We start from the raw sequence: 17,213 nt of genomic DNA on the forward strand, positions 1-17,213 counted from the left end.
AATATAAGATCCGGGGGACCAACATAGGGCACAATGAATTGGGATAGGCCCGACTTTGTTATCATGTGAGAAATAAAGGAGAAAAGTATTGTTGGATTGTGTTGACTATATTATTACACTGACCCCCAACTCTATAATATAATCCTTTTCCATATAGGAGTCTATACAATCTTATTCTAACAATCACCGCAAGAATTTTTTTCCTGGAAAATCTTTGAAGATGTGAAAAATATAAAAGAGAACTTTCAATATCTATATAACATATTCTGTGCAAAGCTTGCAAGGATCTTTGATTAGGCATATTAGTTTAGACAGAATATTGCAATTTGGTGCATAATTTGCTAAGACTGGCGCATTTCTTTTGGCAGGAAGTATGAGTACCCGAAGCAGGCACCACCAGCTTTTTATCAAGTAACAAATAATGCAAAAGAGCGACCAGATGTGTGGGTTGAAAGTCCAGAGAAGTAGGCAACTTCGACTAAAATTGTGATAGTAGTTTTTTTTTGTTCCTTATTATTCATTTATTTATCTGACTCCCGTTTATTATTGCAGATCCATCATTGTTTCAATTACAAGTGACATTAGAACAATAAGAACTGAGGTGCAGCTTGACTAGAAGTCTTCCTTCTCTGTTTGATATCTGTAATTTATTTTGTATATATAAAAAGCAATGAGAGTTGGAAGTCATCCTGGGGAATTTGATATCTGTAATTTATTTTGTCATTTACTCAATAGGTGTGTGAATTGATGAATTTATCAGATGCTTGAAATCTGCTTCATGTTATCTATCCCATATACCCATTTCACCAATGAGGTGATGAAAGTTTGAGGAGTCATCAGAACTCATTTTCTGTTCTTCCAGGTGTTTGCTGCTCCATACAGCTTGAGATTTCCGCGTATTGATAAAGTCAGATATGACAAGCCTTGGCATGAGTGTCTTGATGTGCAATGTTAGTGGTTTTGTTACAATGATGTTTGATGTCTATATTTGCAACTTTGTCTGGTATCATTGTGTTCTTTGATTCTATTCTTACTTTCTACTTATAGCAGAACTTTTTGTTATTCATGTCTCAGCATTTGTTGATCTTGTACATTCAACCAATGGTACCACGCAGAGGGGGGCTGATTATGGGGTTGGGCAGGATCACGAATCAAAGACCATTAGGTCGTCAAGAAAACGAGAGAAGAAGAATGTTTCTGCAGTTCCTTCTCATTTTGTTCAGACTGACGTGTCTCTAATCAAGGGTGACACATCAATGTTCTCTGCCATGGTGTTTTGTATCCTCAACTATCATGTCAATGAAAAAATGTACTCTGGTTTCTAAGCTGTTTTTGGTATTAACTGTAAGACCCACCCTGTAATTTTACCAATAAAAAAAAGATCTACCTTGTTGTTTTGGTCCTTTCGTTCTCTTTTTTTTGTATTTGTTCTGGTCAATGGGGTTCATACTATACATGATATTTTTATCAGAACAAAGACAATTTTGTGTCAGTTATTTCTTAAGTTTATTCTGGCTTGAGAATCGTTGGGAGAATTAAATTTTTTGGCTCTACGTTCAGCTCTATGTGCTTATTATGTATCTATTAGTCGTGTTACCTGCTAACATGTATTTGAATTATTTTATGAAATATTTGTCACCTAAAAGGGTATAAGAGGTATCCTTGACGATACCAGATTTTGCTAATGTGCCTTCATCACATACACTTGAATCCTTGCACAAAATGGTGGTCGGACATGGGGGTGCTTTCTCCATGAATTTGAATAAGTCAGTTACTCATTGTATAGCGGCTGAAAGTAGAGGTCTCTCTCTCTCTCTCTCTCTCTCTCTCTCTCTCTCTCTCCCCCATCCAGGTGCACAGTATTAGAAAAGTTCATGTGAACACCCATGAGAAGTTGGGGTGCAATATAATATTATCTTGGAGGTAACACTAGGAATTTTCTTAATAACAGGTATCAAGTTTCAAGCTGGAAAACTTCACGGAGATGTTATTCAATGCTCTTGGCTCTTTGACTGCTGTCTGCAAAAGAAGCTCCTTCCTTTACAGCCAAAGTGAGTTACCCATCAATTTTCCTCATCTTGTTCTCTCCAAAGTGAGTTAGAGTTCCATGTGTTCTGTGATTCTTTGACTTTGCTTTCTTGGTTTCTTGCTGAAGGTATTTTCTTTTCCTTTCTGATTCAACAAAGAAAAAGATGGAAGCAGAAGTGGATGAATATTCTGATTCTTTCTACTCTGACCTCAGCATTGAAGAACTTAATGTGGTATAATTTGGTATAATTATCTGCTAAATAAGCTTATATGCGTTTTTAGCTTTAACAGTAGGAGCATGACTGTAAAACATTGAGCAAGCAGCTGACTGCCAATCTTCTTTGATTCTTTCCGTTCTCTTTCTTTCCTTATTGCAGCTTTTGAGAAATATTGAACACTCAGAAGACTCCAAAACTGTTGAGTTCTACAAGAGAAAGTACTGTCCCAAGGATAAATGGGCTCGATTTCATGGTTGCTGCATTTATTTTTTCATTCCAAACCAGTGTCTGTGAGAATTCCTATCCTCTCTGTCCAATTAGATTTTCTACTTGGGCATTAATATTTCGATGTTGTTGTTATTTCGTAGAGGTTTAATGGCTCTCCTATGTGTTTCAGGGAATATTCAGATTGCAAGGCTTTAGTGGAACTTGCTATGAGAAGGATGAAAGTTGGAATTTCTGTGGGTGGTGGGAAAGTTGGTGACAACCTTTTTCATGCTACCCATGTTGTCGTCATGTCTCTACCAGAGTTTACCATAAACTTCAATGAAGTGTTAAATAGGTAAGTTACAAATCTAGATTATTTTTCAGAAAGTAAGATGACCTATTGGAACTTGAAAATCGGCTTCCTGTGGTGCTTAGCACCTTCTTTCATTTTTGCAGTTTTCGTGAGTGGTAATATTGTCCCAAGTTGCAAAATAGATTTTATATCGGTATTTTTCTTGGAAAATCCAGACTATTATGCTTTGAGAGTTGATTTCAGTTAGTGATTATAAACCATCTGCAGCATTAGTTAAATATGGTCCATATATTATGTTGGATTACATCAATGTATTTTGACCATAAGTCTATATTACCCACCATTATAATCCTCAATTACTAAGTGCATTAAAGAATTCTCTCGGCGCACGTTAAGCTTATTCTCTCGGCACATGTTAACACTGGTGTATGCTAGTGGTGATCCTTTGTCCACCCCACCGGAATGGCCCGAGGCCGGCCAAAGAAGACGAAGGACGCCGTCCAGCTATTGGATGTTAAGCTAGCAAAGGTGAATCGACAATTGATGGACAAAGATGAACCATTGATTGAGGCCCCAGAAGTGATGAACACAGTGACACAACAAAGCCCTAGTGGCGCCTCTTCCATAGACCAAATGGCAGATCCGATGAAGCAAGGAGTAATGGTGACTCCTCCAAATGCTGTGCAATTGAATAGTGCACAACTTCAATCATGTACGAGGAAATAACTGATGATCCAAAGAACCCTATCCCAATGGAACAGTTGTTGGGTACAGTAAGGAGGCAGGAGAGTCAGCAAGGCAACCTGAATCTGGGTCTGGCTCCCCCAATGAAACAGTTGTGGCGTGCTGAACCCATCCCGATGCAAGTGCCTGAAGCAACAAATGGGGCCATGAATTGTGCGACACTGTTTACGGGTACAAAGCTGGCTTCAAAAGGTAAGACACTACAGTATATCAATCCTACTATCAAAGATGGGATTAAGATGGTGAAATTGGATGAAGCAGACCTGGGAAAGGAGACAGGTGTGAAAAGCTTCAATGATCTTGTATGTTGTTGGTGAGTCTCCCACCATAGATGCAATTGCTAGATTCATTGTAAGTCAGGGAACATATCCGAGCAAGCCCATCTTTATTACCATAATGATGGTTATTTTATGATCAAATTCCAAAGTATTGGTGAGAGAGATCGAATCATACACAATGACCCCCATATGCTTAATAATAAACCAGTGATTGTGATGCCCTAGAGTTCAGAGTTTAATTTCTATGATGAGGTCCCCAAGACAATTTCATTGTGGGTTAAGTTTCCCAAGTTGCCCTTGAATTGTTGGGCACAAAGCCACAAACTCTCTGAGTAGGTTGGCTAGTGGCCTTGGTACACCCATATGTACTGATGATTGTACCTCCAGGATGGAGAGGATCTCTTATGCCAGAGTGTTACTTGAGATGGATGTACAGTGCCTCTCCCAGACTCTAATAAAGTAATGGACCCTAATGGGGTTGTATATGAGCAGGAGTGTGGTATGATTGGAGGCCACAATATTGTATTGCTTGCTGTCAAATTGGACATGATTGTCAGGAGTATGACATACAGCTGAAAGAACCAAAGGAGCCTCAACATGAGGCTGGGAAATAGGAGAATCCCAAAGTTGTTGTACCAAACAAGGGGGGCCTAAAAAATGATCATGGGAAAGGCAAACAAGCATGGGTAAGCAAGGACAATAGTATGGATGATATGGAACAGGCCGATCCTGAGATTCAGCAGGGGTTGGATGTGCAAGCCAACCAAGCTGAGATTGAACCTAGTTATGTGGAGAAGTGGACACAAGTCACAGGCGAATCTGTGGGGAAGAGGCCAGTGACTACACCGAGAGAAGTTATTGACACCACAAATGGATACCAATCTTTGGAAGACAGTACCATCAATCAGAAGATACAGGTAGTTCTAGCTAGGGGTGGGTGTTCGGTTATTCAAATGTGTGCACCGAATACCAAACCCAATTAGTTCGGTTCGGTTTTTCTAATTCAGTTTTTTTTTACATGAACCTATTAATGGACTAATTTTCTGCTTGTAAAATGGTCTACTTTTTAAATTAAAAATGTCGCATGTGAACTTAAGAGCCCTCAAGCTGGTGCATACAAGTCATATGTACCGAGCTTGCTACAACTATAATTAATACGAAGACCAGAGGGACTTGGTGAAAATATCTGCGACAATTACCTGGTGTCATGGCTCATGGACCTACACTTAACAGAACACAACAATTACAACTTATGTCATCTGTTACAGTGGAGGAAATTCATAAAGCTCTTTAAGGTACTGACTGACTCAAAGCTCCAGTGTGTGATGAATTTAATGCCCATTTCTTTAAACATACTTGGTCAGTAGTAGTCACGGAGATTTCTGATGCTTGAACACTGATTAACCAAAACTACTTTGATTCAACCCAAACCTGGATCCACCCATTAAATCACCTGACCCAACTAAAAACCCCATTATTCTAAAGGGGGCAAACCCATTAACCTAATCTATAACCAATCGTTCTTGAAGCTGCGTCTTCTTCTTCCTCTCTTATAACCAATAAACAAGGTTAATAAAACAACTCTTCTTCTTGAAGTTGCAGTCTTCTTCTTCCTCTCTTCCTCTCTTATACCCCATTGAAAGTTATGTCAACTGCATTTAGAGTTGCAAGTGATGCACCTAGGGTATGTCCGGTCAAAGTTATGCTGACTTCTTAATGCTTATGTTCCTCAACCAATCTTTTCACTTCTTTGATTATCTATAAAGAAGAAAAATGATGAATTGCAAGACTCTTTAGCTTCATTAAGGACAATATACAATTTAATGCATGTTAATTGGCTTCTTGACCTAATTTGGACATAGAAATTTGATTGTTTATTGTTACAAAGTGAGAGAGAGAGATAGCCAAAAGGTCAAGTCAACTATATATTGAAAATGAAATATTACTTGAGAATTAATGAAAGAATCATGTTATTCTTGTAAAAGCATGGAAGAGTTGTTTAAGTCTTCTTCTTCCTCTCTTCTTCTTCTTAATGGGTTTTCCCCCTTTAGAATAATGGGGTTTTTAGTTGTGTCAGAATCTGGGTTTGGGTTGAATCAAATTAGTTTTGGTTAATTATTTTTCTAACGAATCAGAATGTGCCACGTATTAAATGAGAAGGCTAATTAATCCAACTAATGGGGCCGTTTGTGATAAGGGTAATAAAGGGCCATAAAGGTTGACGCCAAGGGTATTTTCTGTTCAATAGGTCAACGGAGAGTATTTTTGTACCAATTCCAATAGTTTAAGAGTATTTTAGGCTCTTTTTCCGTTAAAGATATTGCTTTAGCAATTTTCATCACTGAATCTTGAAATTTCTAAGTTGAGTTTTAAATAACCGACTGTGTTTCCTTTGGAACACTTTGGTTGTCACTACTTTTAAGCGCACACTTTCTAAAGCGCATGGAGTTACTTATTTAGTGATAACACCTAGCTTCTAACACTTTTAGTGATGGAACTTGCATTAGCCACTAAGTTTAGCAATGGAACAAGTTCGTGGCTAGAGTTAGCTACGCATTATTTTTGTCTATTACGGATTTTCCTTCTATTTTTGACTATCACGTTTTTCCTTCTTCAACGATGGATGCAAAACCCATTGCTAAATTATTAGATATGGAGAGTTTATTTACGGATCGAAAACCCTCGTTAGTCTAGTTAGCGACGGATGTTAATGACTTAGCTACAAATTTTGTTCGCCACCATTTTTTTTTTAGTTTTTATTTTAAAATGTGAATAACTGTAACCTTTAGTATTTTTCTCTTATAGTTGAAAATTGGCTAAATCTCATATCAAAAGATGAATTACTCTAGGGAGGTGTTTGGATATGCAGTTTTGACTTCAAATTTGAAATATTGATTTTAAATATGTGTTTGTTTATGAAATTTTGAACAAAACCTACTTCAACTTGAATTTTGATTTCAAATCCCAAATTCAGTTAAAAGGTAGAATTTCAATTCCAAATCTGTGATTTCAATCTTTTAAAAATTTAAAAATTGACTCATAATTTTAAATTTTGCAAATAAATACCCTTAATTTTTGCAAAAGTAATTACTCGAACCTACTTTACCACAAAACAAGCTCCTTCTCCAAACAGCCACACCTGCTCAATCCAGCCAAGTTGTGTCAGTCTCTATCGACCGGCAAGATTTATCTGTGGCAGCATCATTGGTTGTGACATAGCTCTTTGACGTAATTTTGGGATGTTTTGAGAGTTTCACAAATTCCGGGGGTTTTATCTTTATGAGAAGAAGTACAGCATTTGCAATCTAAATTGCTTGTCCAAACACAATTTCAACTTTAAACAAACCTCTACCTAAATCATTGATTTCAAAACATGGTTTCAATTTCATGTCCAAATGCCTAATAAGTCATGTTCAATTATGAAAATTTGACACCGTTGAACTAAATGGTATGGTAATGTTCTGTGTAATTTAATCAGAACCATGTAAGTTCTCTGTCTGCCATCATACTTTTTGATGTCAGGATGATGCTTTTCGTTTACTGAATGAGGCTACGGAATATGCTCTTGTTCTTTATCCTCGATAACATCCTAATCTTCAAAGTTCAGTTTCTCAGAGGCAGAGAAGCATGTTTTGTACAATACAAAGCTGCATGTAGTCGGAGCACGGTGGTTGGAGGATTCCTTTAAAGAGGACCAGAAGTTGCTTGAGGAGAGTTATTGCCTTAAGCCTAGCAATTTTCAAGTGTCAATCTCTGAGAAGAGGTGAGTCGTGTATTTCTTATGGACCAAGATAAGGAATTAATGTAGTAATTATTAGTATTGGAATTATTCTTCTTCATTTTTGTCTTCCATAATTTGCATACCAAGTGATGTTTTAAAATTTCCAACAAGATGTGTTGAGGGTGGTGGGTGGTGTTGCTCTTACATGGACGATATGTAACAGCCATATTTTTGGGGAGCTCTTTTGGTTGCCATGCAAATTTACTACCTTTGCCTACTGTATAATATGTAGGAAGATGCTTTTTTCTAAAATGTTTGTCATTTTCTCCCATATTAAATTATGTTCTTTTGTCTTCATGTGAGTAGTATTGTGATTTATGGCATATTTTCCTGCAGTAAAAAGAGTAAAAGAGAAGCTCTCTCCATCCAGTTCCATTTTATAGTAGTGTTTGAGTGTATTCAGAGTAGAGAATAATAATGATGATAATAGGATATGCTGATGAAATTTAATAATGATAGTAATATACATGCTGCTGAAAATGATATTGAGTGGACACTGCAGTTGATAACTGCATCTGCGAATAGGAAGAAGTAATTGTATTATTATAAGGAAAATCAATGCTATGTGTTACAAGTTTTGGGCGAGAAAGACCAAAAATAACTACAATTTTTATTGCTGATGTAGGAAGACTGCTTACAGAACTAACTATTGAGTTGTAGATGGTAGAGCCCTGCAATAGATTTTTGTTAAACAAAGGAATTTCTGAAGGATTCTTTTGTCAATGTAGGTAGATTTTATGCTGGAAATTATGCGTCAAAAAATGAAATCAAATGTAGGATATAAGTGTCCATAACAAAGAGTCAATTTAAATGCCTTAAATTAACACAACAAAGTCGATTAATTGATAAATACAGTCCTAACAATGAGATTCCTGCAGCCAAATTACTCATCTCTTCCTGTAATTTCTACATATCCATCTTCTCATACTTGAACTTCTAGCTTTGATTGCCCAACAAGCAAGTTATGCATAGTAAATTCGAGCATGCATGGCCTTTTCTTTTGCTGGATTTTGTATTATGTGTTTAACTAAATTACTCAGCGTCCATGCCTTCTCTGACTTCATAGACATGATAAGCTAAAAGGTCATTCTGAAAAGTGCAAAAGACCATCTTCCCCTGATAAACATGGAGTAAAAATCAAAGCAGAAGGAATTCTAGACCAGTGCCGAGCCATCACGCTCGGAAAGAGGGACAGGAAACGAGATAGAGGAAGACCTACTGCTAGTGCTACAGAAAAAGGGAAAGTGGGGATCAACATGCCACGGAGAGTTAAACGCAAGGTCACAAGTAGTCATGCTAAGATTCAAGATAATGAATCTGATGAAAGTGCTACTTCAGGTGAGCATCGTCATTATGATGAGAGTGAAGCGACTGTTGGGACTTGTGGAAGCCATGAAACTATTGCAGCGCATAGCTCAGGAATTCAGAAAGAGGATGCTGTACAAGATGGTGAAACACTTAAACCAGGGACTGCTGAATGCAGTGTGATCGGTAAAAGATTGGATGAAGCTCACGAAACTTCATATGGAAGTGGAAATATTGCCAGGGGCAAAGACAAAGTCAAAGACAAGGTGGATGAAAAGCTGGAAGACCCTGTAGATCCAGTCCAAGCTATGCTACTGCATATGATACCCCACTTGGAAAGTAAGCCAACCAGAAGCGTGGACACTCTTGTAAAAGACGACAAGCCAGAGGCAGATACTAATCCTAGTCCTAAAAAGAAAAAGAAAGTTAGCTATAAAGATGTAGCTGGTGAGTTGCTCAAAGATTGGTGAAACCCTTTATACCATCCACCACCTTAAAAGGTTACTAATTTTGTTTTGTTTCCTTCTGTATTTTTCTTCCGCGACCATGTAAATGTAATAGTCTCTTTTGTGTTGTATTTCTGGTGTAAATGATTCGAACGGTTTATGCATCTTTCTGTTATTGTTTGGTGTTTTATCAGTTATGGTTACTGGCGCACCTGTTAGTTATATCGAGATGATAGTATATTTCATGGACTAATTTAGAGTCCAGGGCCCAAAGGGCACATTGGAGCGAAATTGAAATCAATACATTGTTGCCAGTGCACAATTAATCCAGTGGAGGGAAACATGGAGGCCAAAAGAAGAAAAAATAAATAAAAGGGGCTTCAACTAGAGGCAAAGATTGAGGATGTGTCACCAAAAGCTAAAGCTAAATCCAAGATGTCAAAGGTAGCATTTATCTTTGCTACTTGAATTGTCCAGGTTGATCATCAATATAGAATTAAATGTTGCAATAGACTATGGACATCTGCACTACTATCCAGGTAAGTATATTGAATTATCTTGAGTTATATTATGTGGCAATATTTATTCAAAGTTGTTGGCTTATTTAATCAACACCTCACATCACGGTGAATCATGCTTCTGAGGTTGACTCCTTCTGAACTGCCACTAGAATGAATATATTATGGAACAATATTATTGCAATAGGAAATTTTAACAGAACCATGTAATTAAGAAACGTATCCAATGTACATGCATGGCAAATATTTATTACATATGATTTAGCGGGGCTCTAGACAAATATTTTTCATTAGTTTTGATCATATATGTATGATTAAATTTATTTATATATTTATAATTATTAGAAGTGGTAAAATGTTAAAGGTTCGGGTTGAGTCTCAATTGAGGGTAAGACGATGAATTCAATTTCTATTGCATCAAAAATGGTAAGACATGGAATCAAAATCTTGATGCACCATGATCAATAATATGTTGGTTCAAGTCCCATTGGTTTATGGTCTAAAACGCCTTTATATGAATAAGATGTTGGATTTGAGTCTCAATGCACCATTTTGATGATACAGTGATAACTAAATAAAAATAAATGTGCTTTTGGTGAAAAGTCAAAAAATTTGTCTCACTGAATTTGCTCCATTCTTTAAAGTGAATGTGGTAGCAGTGCATAATATATCTGAAAAAAGAGAAGTGGTTGAATAATGCACATGAAGATGGGATGAGGTACAAAGCTATCATAAATTGATATGCTAAGATGATTGTGTCCATTCATGGAGAATGAGAACATTTTTGATAAATGCTACAGATCCATTCCTTGGAGTGAATGTGATGGTATTCAATAAAGTTTCTCAATACGAATGTGGACTTTATCGTGATGGGATCACGATTCACTTCCAAAAGAGGTAGAGTAATTGAGGAAAAAAAATTCTGCAGTAAATCTGAAACTTATTCATATAATAATAAATTAGAAATTTACTAAAATAAAAGGCACATGTCATAGTAAACTTGGAGTTTACTAGTACATATAATTTTAGTAGTTGATATGAATAATTTTGTCATCCCGAAAATGAGCATATTAAAAGAACTAGAAGATTTTTTTAAGAATTCTTTAAGTTGCTTGTTCTCATGATAAGTTGATTGGATCAACTAATGTTTGGATGAATCTACGTAAATTTTGAAAGTATAAAAGGTGAATATGAGCCCGTTCACTTGTGATATGATATGATAAATAGATGCATCTATAAGATAATCACATTTGCGTTTATTGTCAACCTCCATAATGACATTCGCAAAATTATTTGTGCAAAATAATTGAGTTAAGAGAACAACTTTCAGAATATGTAATCAAGACAATTCATCTTGATAATATTGATAAATATTCAAGTTGATGTGACATTAAATACCTCGGATAAATAGTCAATCATTGCATATGAGAACAAAGCTTCATGAAATATAATAAATTGCATATAAAAGTATCCATCAGACCAATAAATTATGATCAATTTCCCTCTCAATTGGTTTTTGTTCAGGGACCATATAATTTCCATCTAATAATTTTGATGTGTTGTATATGATTAATAAATATACCATGATTCACAAAGATGGATTCTCCAAAATAGATTGGGATATATGTCAGTTTTTCTAACATAAAGGGGAGATAAAAATCAACCAAGGGTGGGAAATGCTCCTATTAAATGTCCCCGAAGAATAAAGTCTATAATATGCATGGAGTATGATAAACCAATCGGTTCTAAATAAAGTAATCTTTGAAAAAGACTACATCCAGAAAATGTTTGTGTAGTAACTTAAAATTTTCAGGCTAGGCTAGTCTCAAATAAAATATGAGAAAGGTAAGGTCTAGGGAGATTCGAAAATGGATAAGGGTTAATGTCCTAGCATGGATTGTATTTCTAATAGCTAAGCATTAAGGAGTATGTGGGACTTTTCAGAACTGAAATCGGGTAAGTAGAACTCTCGATTTCGAACTTGGCGTGAATGGGTTGTTTTGGAACGTCAAGGTTCGAAGTTTTGTTGTAAAATGGGGGCTTGGGGGAGAAAATCCGATTTTATGTCTCCGAAAAAGCTTCCATAGTGGGTAAAATCCCTCTATGGAGGGTTGGTGTCTGCTAAAGCAGGCCAGTCGCAAAATTAATTCAAAACAGTCTCAAAATTATTTTTATTTCTCCAACTTCAATTCATTCCTGGGAAAGAAAGATTTGACATCGGGGTATTTTCTTCAGTTTTCCATCAATTTTTGTGATAAAAGTAAGTTAATTACTCTCTTACCTTGTATTTTGATTCTTAGATCTTAGAAGCTGTAGTGATTATCTTAGCGGAGGATTTTTGACCTGAATTAATGGTGGTAAAAAATTCTAGTTGGGTGGAATGATCCTATAATTGGCGAAGGATTAGAATTTTAGTATAATCTGGGTATTTTAGGCCATTGTTCATTGATTGTTGTATTTTATATTTGTTTTAGATTAAGAACAAGTCTAGACACTTCGAAAAGGGAAAGCTCAGGTTCTTTGGAGTATTCAGACATGTTTCGAGGTAGGTGATGATTGTATTTTTCCTGTTTATGTTATATGTGCTTGTTAACCTCTTTATTAGTATGCATGCATGATATATGATTAGGAAAAAGGAAAGAGCATGAATTGAAATGATAATTGTGATCAAATTGCATGCAAGGAATATGTTACTTGGTTGTACACGTGTGATTACTATTCATTATGGTTATGATTGTGACATGTGATTTCATGTTGGATTGGGTACCACGCTGGTATTGAATCGGGTACCACATTGGTACATTTAGATTGGGTACCACATTGATAGATTTTGATCGGATATCATGCCGGTACACTAACTATGATTGGGATTGAGTACCATGCTAGTACATTAATAGTTCATGTGTAGGTTCCATGAGAGAACTAGATTGGTTGTTATGTTGTGATTGATCATTCTCATTGTGTATAATAATTTGAATGTAAGGACTGGGAGTTCGGGTGTTGCTATAATTGTGATGTAATAGTGTGTTATCTATTTTTCTAAGTTGTGGTTTCTTGTTCATAGTACATTTACTAGAACTAGCCACGTGATCCAACCAATACATTGTGTTTGTGTACTAATTCTGCACTTACTCTATTTTGTTGAGTATATGACATATTCAGACGGCTGCTATGAGACCTCAACTGTAAGATTTCTGCTACTCGAATTCAAGGGTGAGCTAGTTCTTCTAAGCTGCCATGAATTTTTCTTTATTGCTTTGTCCATATCTCCGGACTCAGATATTTCATAGACAGTAGTTATTTATTTCTTGTTTGTTATTGCATCCCCTCAATTCTAGACTTTGTTAGAGTTTTGGTACAATGACTTTTATGTTTTAGAGAGTTTAATTCTGCAATGTTTTGTTAGACTTAATTGAGTTTATGAAAACTCAGTCCTTAAATCGTTTTAGAGAGTTTTGGTACAATGACTTTTATGTTTTAGAGAGTTTAATTCCGCAATGTTTTGTTAGACTTAATTGAGTTTATGAAAACTCAGTCCTTAAATCGTTTTAGAGAGTTTTGGTACAATGACTTTTATGTTTTAGAGAGTTTAATTCCGCAATGTTTTGTTAGACTTAATTGAGTTTATGAAAACTCAGTCCTTAAATCGTTTTAAACTATTCTTACTCATTTAATGGCATGACTTATTTATTAAAAAGTGTGTTGTTGGGTTAATATGGGGTTAGTAAATGATTCTCCTATCGGAGGATTAGTGTAGGAGCTACTCAGGATGAATGAGAGTCGTGACAGAAAGGTCCACGACCTACTCATCACTTATATACACGTAGAGCATATTGGAACCTCAAAATTAGGAGCTCTAGAAAGAATAGATCGTATAATCAAATAAAGAACTCTCTCATTCTCCTCTGGAAGAGGTCTATTTGAGCATCTACCTAGAACTGCAACATGAATGCTTCATACCAAGCAATATAAATATCAAGACAGAAATGTACAAATATGTAAGACACAAGTAATATATGAAAGATTGAATCAATAATGAATACACGAGTCAACCTAAAACATGAGTCCCACTTGGGAAAACCATATAAAACTTAAGGGATATGATAAGCCTCGTATTATAAGGTCAATGAGATAACATGATAAACATAAAGCTTGTATAAAAATTATGTGAAACATGGTATGTCTGAAGCATATAAACTTTAAGAATTAACTTGTGGATTCATTACTCTTTTTAACTTTTTCTTTAATCTTTGGAATACTATCTGTCGTATTTGGACCTTCATGCATAACACGAATGTATAAATACTATGAGATACTATCTACAATATTTGGACGTCCTTCGTGCATAACACATACATATAATCTGTATGGATACTTCCTGTCGTATTAATTCCTTCGTGCATAACACAAACATATAAATTATATGGAATACTATTTGTTGTATTTGGGCCTCCGTGCATAGAATGAGCTTATAAATTAATGAGATATTATCTTCCATAGTCAGGCCTTTGTGTATAGCATAGCCGTATAACTCAAAAAAGATAAATTTATTTATTAGCATTCTTCAATTATATTACATTCGTCTTTAAGATTCTTGTTACGTGATATGTTTGTGATTGTGGTTCTTGGGATGTTTTCCTTTTTATAGTCATGATATTAAACTTCTCCACACAACTTTTAGGATTTAATTTACAAATCAAACATAAATAAAGACAAGAATTGAGAAAAACATTATCAAGAACAGGACATACCAAACTCTTTAATCACTATGAAAAGAATACCTATATAAGAGATTCTTCTGAAATTTATCAATTTGGAAAAGAATTTATGTCGAACAAGATACGGTATTTATCATGTTCCCGCACTTCATCCTCCTTGTACCCCACTTTGTGGAATTACATTGAGTATATTTCTTTTGTTATTGTATATATAATTAATATTTACAAGTGCTTCGGATGTCATAATTAACCTTTGTCGATAAAATCATAATATTAGGACTTAAGAGTGGAGATCTAACCTCTATACGTGATTTCTCTAAAATCTAACATGTCGAATGTTTGACAATTATGAACATATTTTGTAAAAAAATGTTTTCCTTCAATACGTAATTACAGAATTATTGCATCAAAGTTTGATTTACCAGACCAAACTCTAAAAATTAAATATTTGGTATCCATTTTCACTTGCCGGTTGTTGAATTATCCAAATCAAATTTTAGAAACACTGAATCAAATACCTAACACACACTCCTAATCTTGTACACTATGGAGATTACTCTCACTATGCCATGTTCATCTTTATTTCTAATCTTGTCTCTTATACTATGCTTACATATTCAAAATTCCTGCGCTAAAGATAGAAAATGTCAATTTTGTTTTTGATCGATTGAGTGTAAACCGCTAGCAATAGTGCATTCAGATTAACTGTTTAACTTACCACTTTATTTATATTCTTTTAATTAATTATTATATAGAAGGTGATGATGAAGTGAATTTAGGATTTTTTTTAATATTAGAAAAACATTTGTATTCTGTCCCTTCAGTTTAATTTAATATGCTTATGGATATCTTCGGGTTCCACAAACTGAGCTGTCTATAGTTTGATGGCATGCCCATCATCACACCACATAAGAGCTACGTAAGTGCCACATGGCATAAAGTTGTTCATGTGAAGGGTTTACATAGGAAAAAGACTAGTAGTTCTTGTGGATGATTCTGGAGAAATATGTAGATTTCTCATGAAAGATTAAAAAATTGCATAGAAGGTTCCTAGAATATTCTAGGCATGTAGAGAGTTCTAAAGAAGAGACCTAAATATAAATATGTAGAGACTTATATAGAAATTATTATATACATTTTAGGCCATTTGTAAATTCATCAAGTAAAAATCAATCAAATTTACTATAATTTTTTTTTCTCCCACCAATTCTCTTGTGTTCTCTCTTCCATTCTCTTAGTGATTCCTAGAGTGTTAAGCTGAATTTACATAGCAAAATCGTCATGATCAAGTGGTGGATAACACCTCGGAAGTTGAAAAGTTTAATTAGAAAAGAAAAGATTTAGAATTTTTTTCTGATGCCAGTTTTCACGAAGCCACCTATGTACTGTACAATATTCTACAGTCCGTAGAAGGCTCCTGTAAAAGAAATTTAGAGAGTTGAGTTTTGAGCTTCGATAGGACGAGAGGACCTACAAGTGGTCCGTAGTTAAGATTCCAGACATGGTAAAATTTCAGGATTTTTGGGATTTTTATGAGAGGGCCTACAGCCCGTAGAAGAGGTCTACGGGTCGTAGGAGTTTTTCATGGGAAGTGATCAAGAATTGGGTTTCAGTACCTTGACCTATAGACCAACAGGACGGTTTGTAGGTGGGGTCCGTAGAGTCCCTAAGACAATTATATTCTAGAGTTATTTCAGTCTTTTCATATCCTTTAAACACCTAAGCTATGTCATTTTAAGCTTGTTCCCAAGTCCTACAACTACCTTTACCCTTTAAAAGTTACCCGTTCCCTCTCATCCACTCAAAACCCCTAAAGATCTTAAGGAATTTCTCTTATTTCTTCTTCTTTAAGCAAGCTAGGGTTTCAATAATTTAAGTCTCTTCTTCTAATTCTAAGGCTAGGTTTCTTCAAGGTATATTGGAATTTCATCCATTGATCCTTCTCCATCCAAAGTTCTAAAGAATCTTCAAATTCTGTTTATGATTTGTTCCAAAAACCTAGGGTTTCATGATCATACATTGGGTTCAATCAATTATTGTTTTACTCATTCTTATTGATTTTATTATGTATGCTTTGATATTAATTACATGTTATCAAGGATTTTTACATGAACCCACACTATGCATATGTTGATTTTGAAATCAAGTTTTGAGACTTTAAGCATGCATCATGGATTGAAAAAACTATGATTTAAGGATGCTTTTTGATAAAGTATCAGACATATTTTTATGAAAATAAAGTTGCTTCGAATTGAAGTATTCTCACTATGAAAGATCTATATGATTTCGCCATTTTCAATTGGAGTGTGATTTGCTATGAAAAGCTTATCATAATTAGGATGCTTTAGATAAGTGTCTTTTATAAATTGATTATGTTATGACTCATGATATGTTGAAAGGAGCAATTCTTATGATCTTAAGTATTTTATGATGAACTTGGTATTACTAGATTCTTACCATTATATATGTGTTTTCCATTTGGAGTTTACTTAACACCGGGTGGACTTTGGGCTTGGGGGCTCACCCATTAGTAGGGGCTTGAGACCTTCCATAGAAATCCCCTTATCTTGGAACTTTCACAGGGGCTTGTCACCCATTAGTAGAGGCTTGGCTCCTTAGATAAGATGCCGGTTAGTTGAGGCTTGATTCCTTAGTAG

At 35.3% G+C, this 17,213-nt stretch overlaps 1 protein-coding gene across 1 annotated transcript in view; it reads left to right on the forward strand.

Moving 5' to 3' along the window:
- Positions 1 to 9,500, forward strand: part of LOC129880447 (DNA ligase 4) — a 44,222-nt gene extending 34,722 nt beyond the window's left edge. Inside the window, exons 17-27 of the mRNA XM_055954482.1 lie at positions 369 to 464; positions 553 to 601; positions 863 to 950; positions 1,075 to 1,278; positions 1,676 to 1,801; positions 1,952 to 2,051; positions 2,156 to 2,261; positions 2,406 to 2,536; positions 2,644 to 2,808; positions 7,396 to 7,551; positions 8,636 to 9,500. Coding sequence (XP_055810457.1) covers positions 369 to 464; positions 553 to 601; positions 863 to 950; positions 1,075 to 1,278; positions 1,676 to 1,801; positions 1,952 to 2,051; positions 2,156 to 2,261; positions 2,406 to 2,536; positions 2,644 to 2,808; positions 7,396 to 7,551; positions 8,636 to 9,344 — 1,930 coding nt within the window. The 3' untranslated portion in view covers positions 9,345 to 9,500. The remainder of the gene's footprint in view (positions 1 to 368; positions 465 to 552; positions 602 to 862; positions 951 to 1,074; positions 1,279 to 1,675; positions 1,802 to 1,951; positions 2,052 to 2,155; positions 2,262 to 2,405; positions 2,537 to 2,643; positions 2,809 to 7,395; positions 7,552 to 8,635) is intronic.
- Positions 9,501 to 17,213: the final 7,713 nt, after the last annotated feature.

Source organism: Solanum dulcamara, chromosome 2, assembly GCF_947179165.1.
Source record: "Solanum dulcamara chromosome 2, daSolDulc1.2, whole genome shotgun sequence".
NCBI classification, from domain to species: domain Eukaryota; kingdom Viridiplantae; phylum Streptophyta; class Magnoliopsida; order Solanales; family Solanaceae; genus Solanum; species Solanum dulcamara.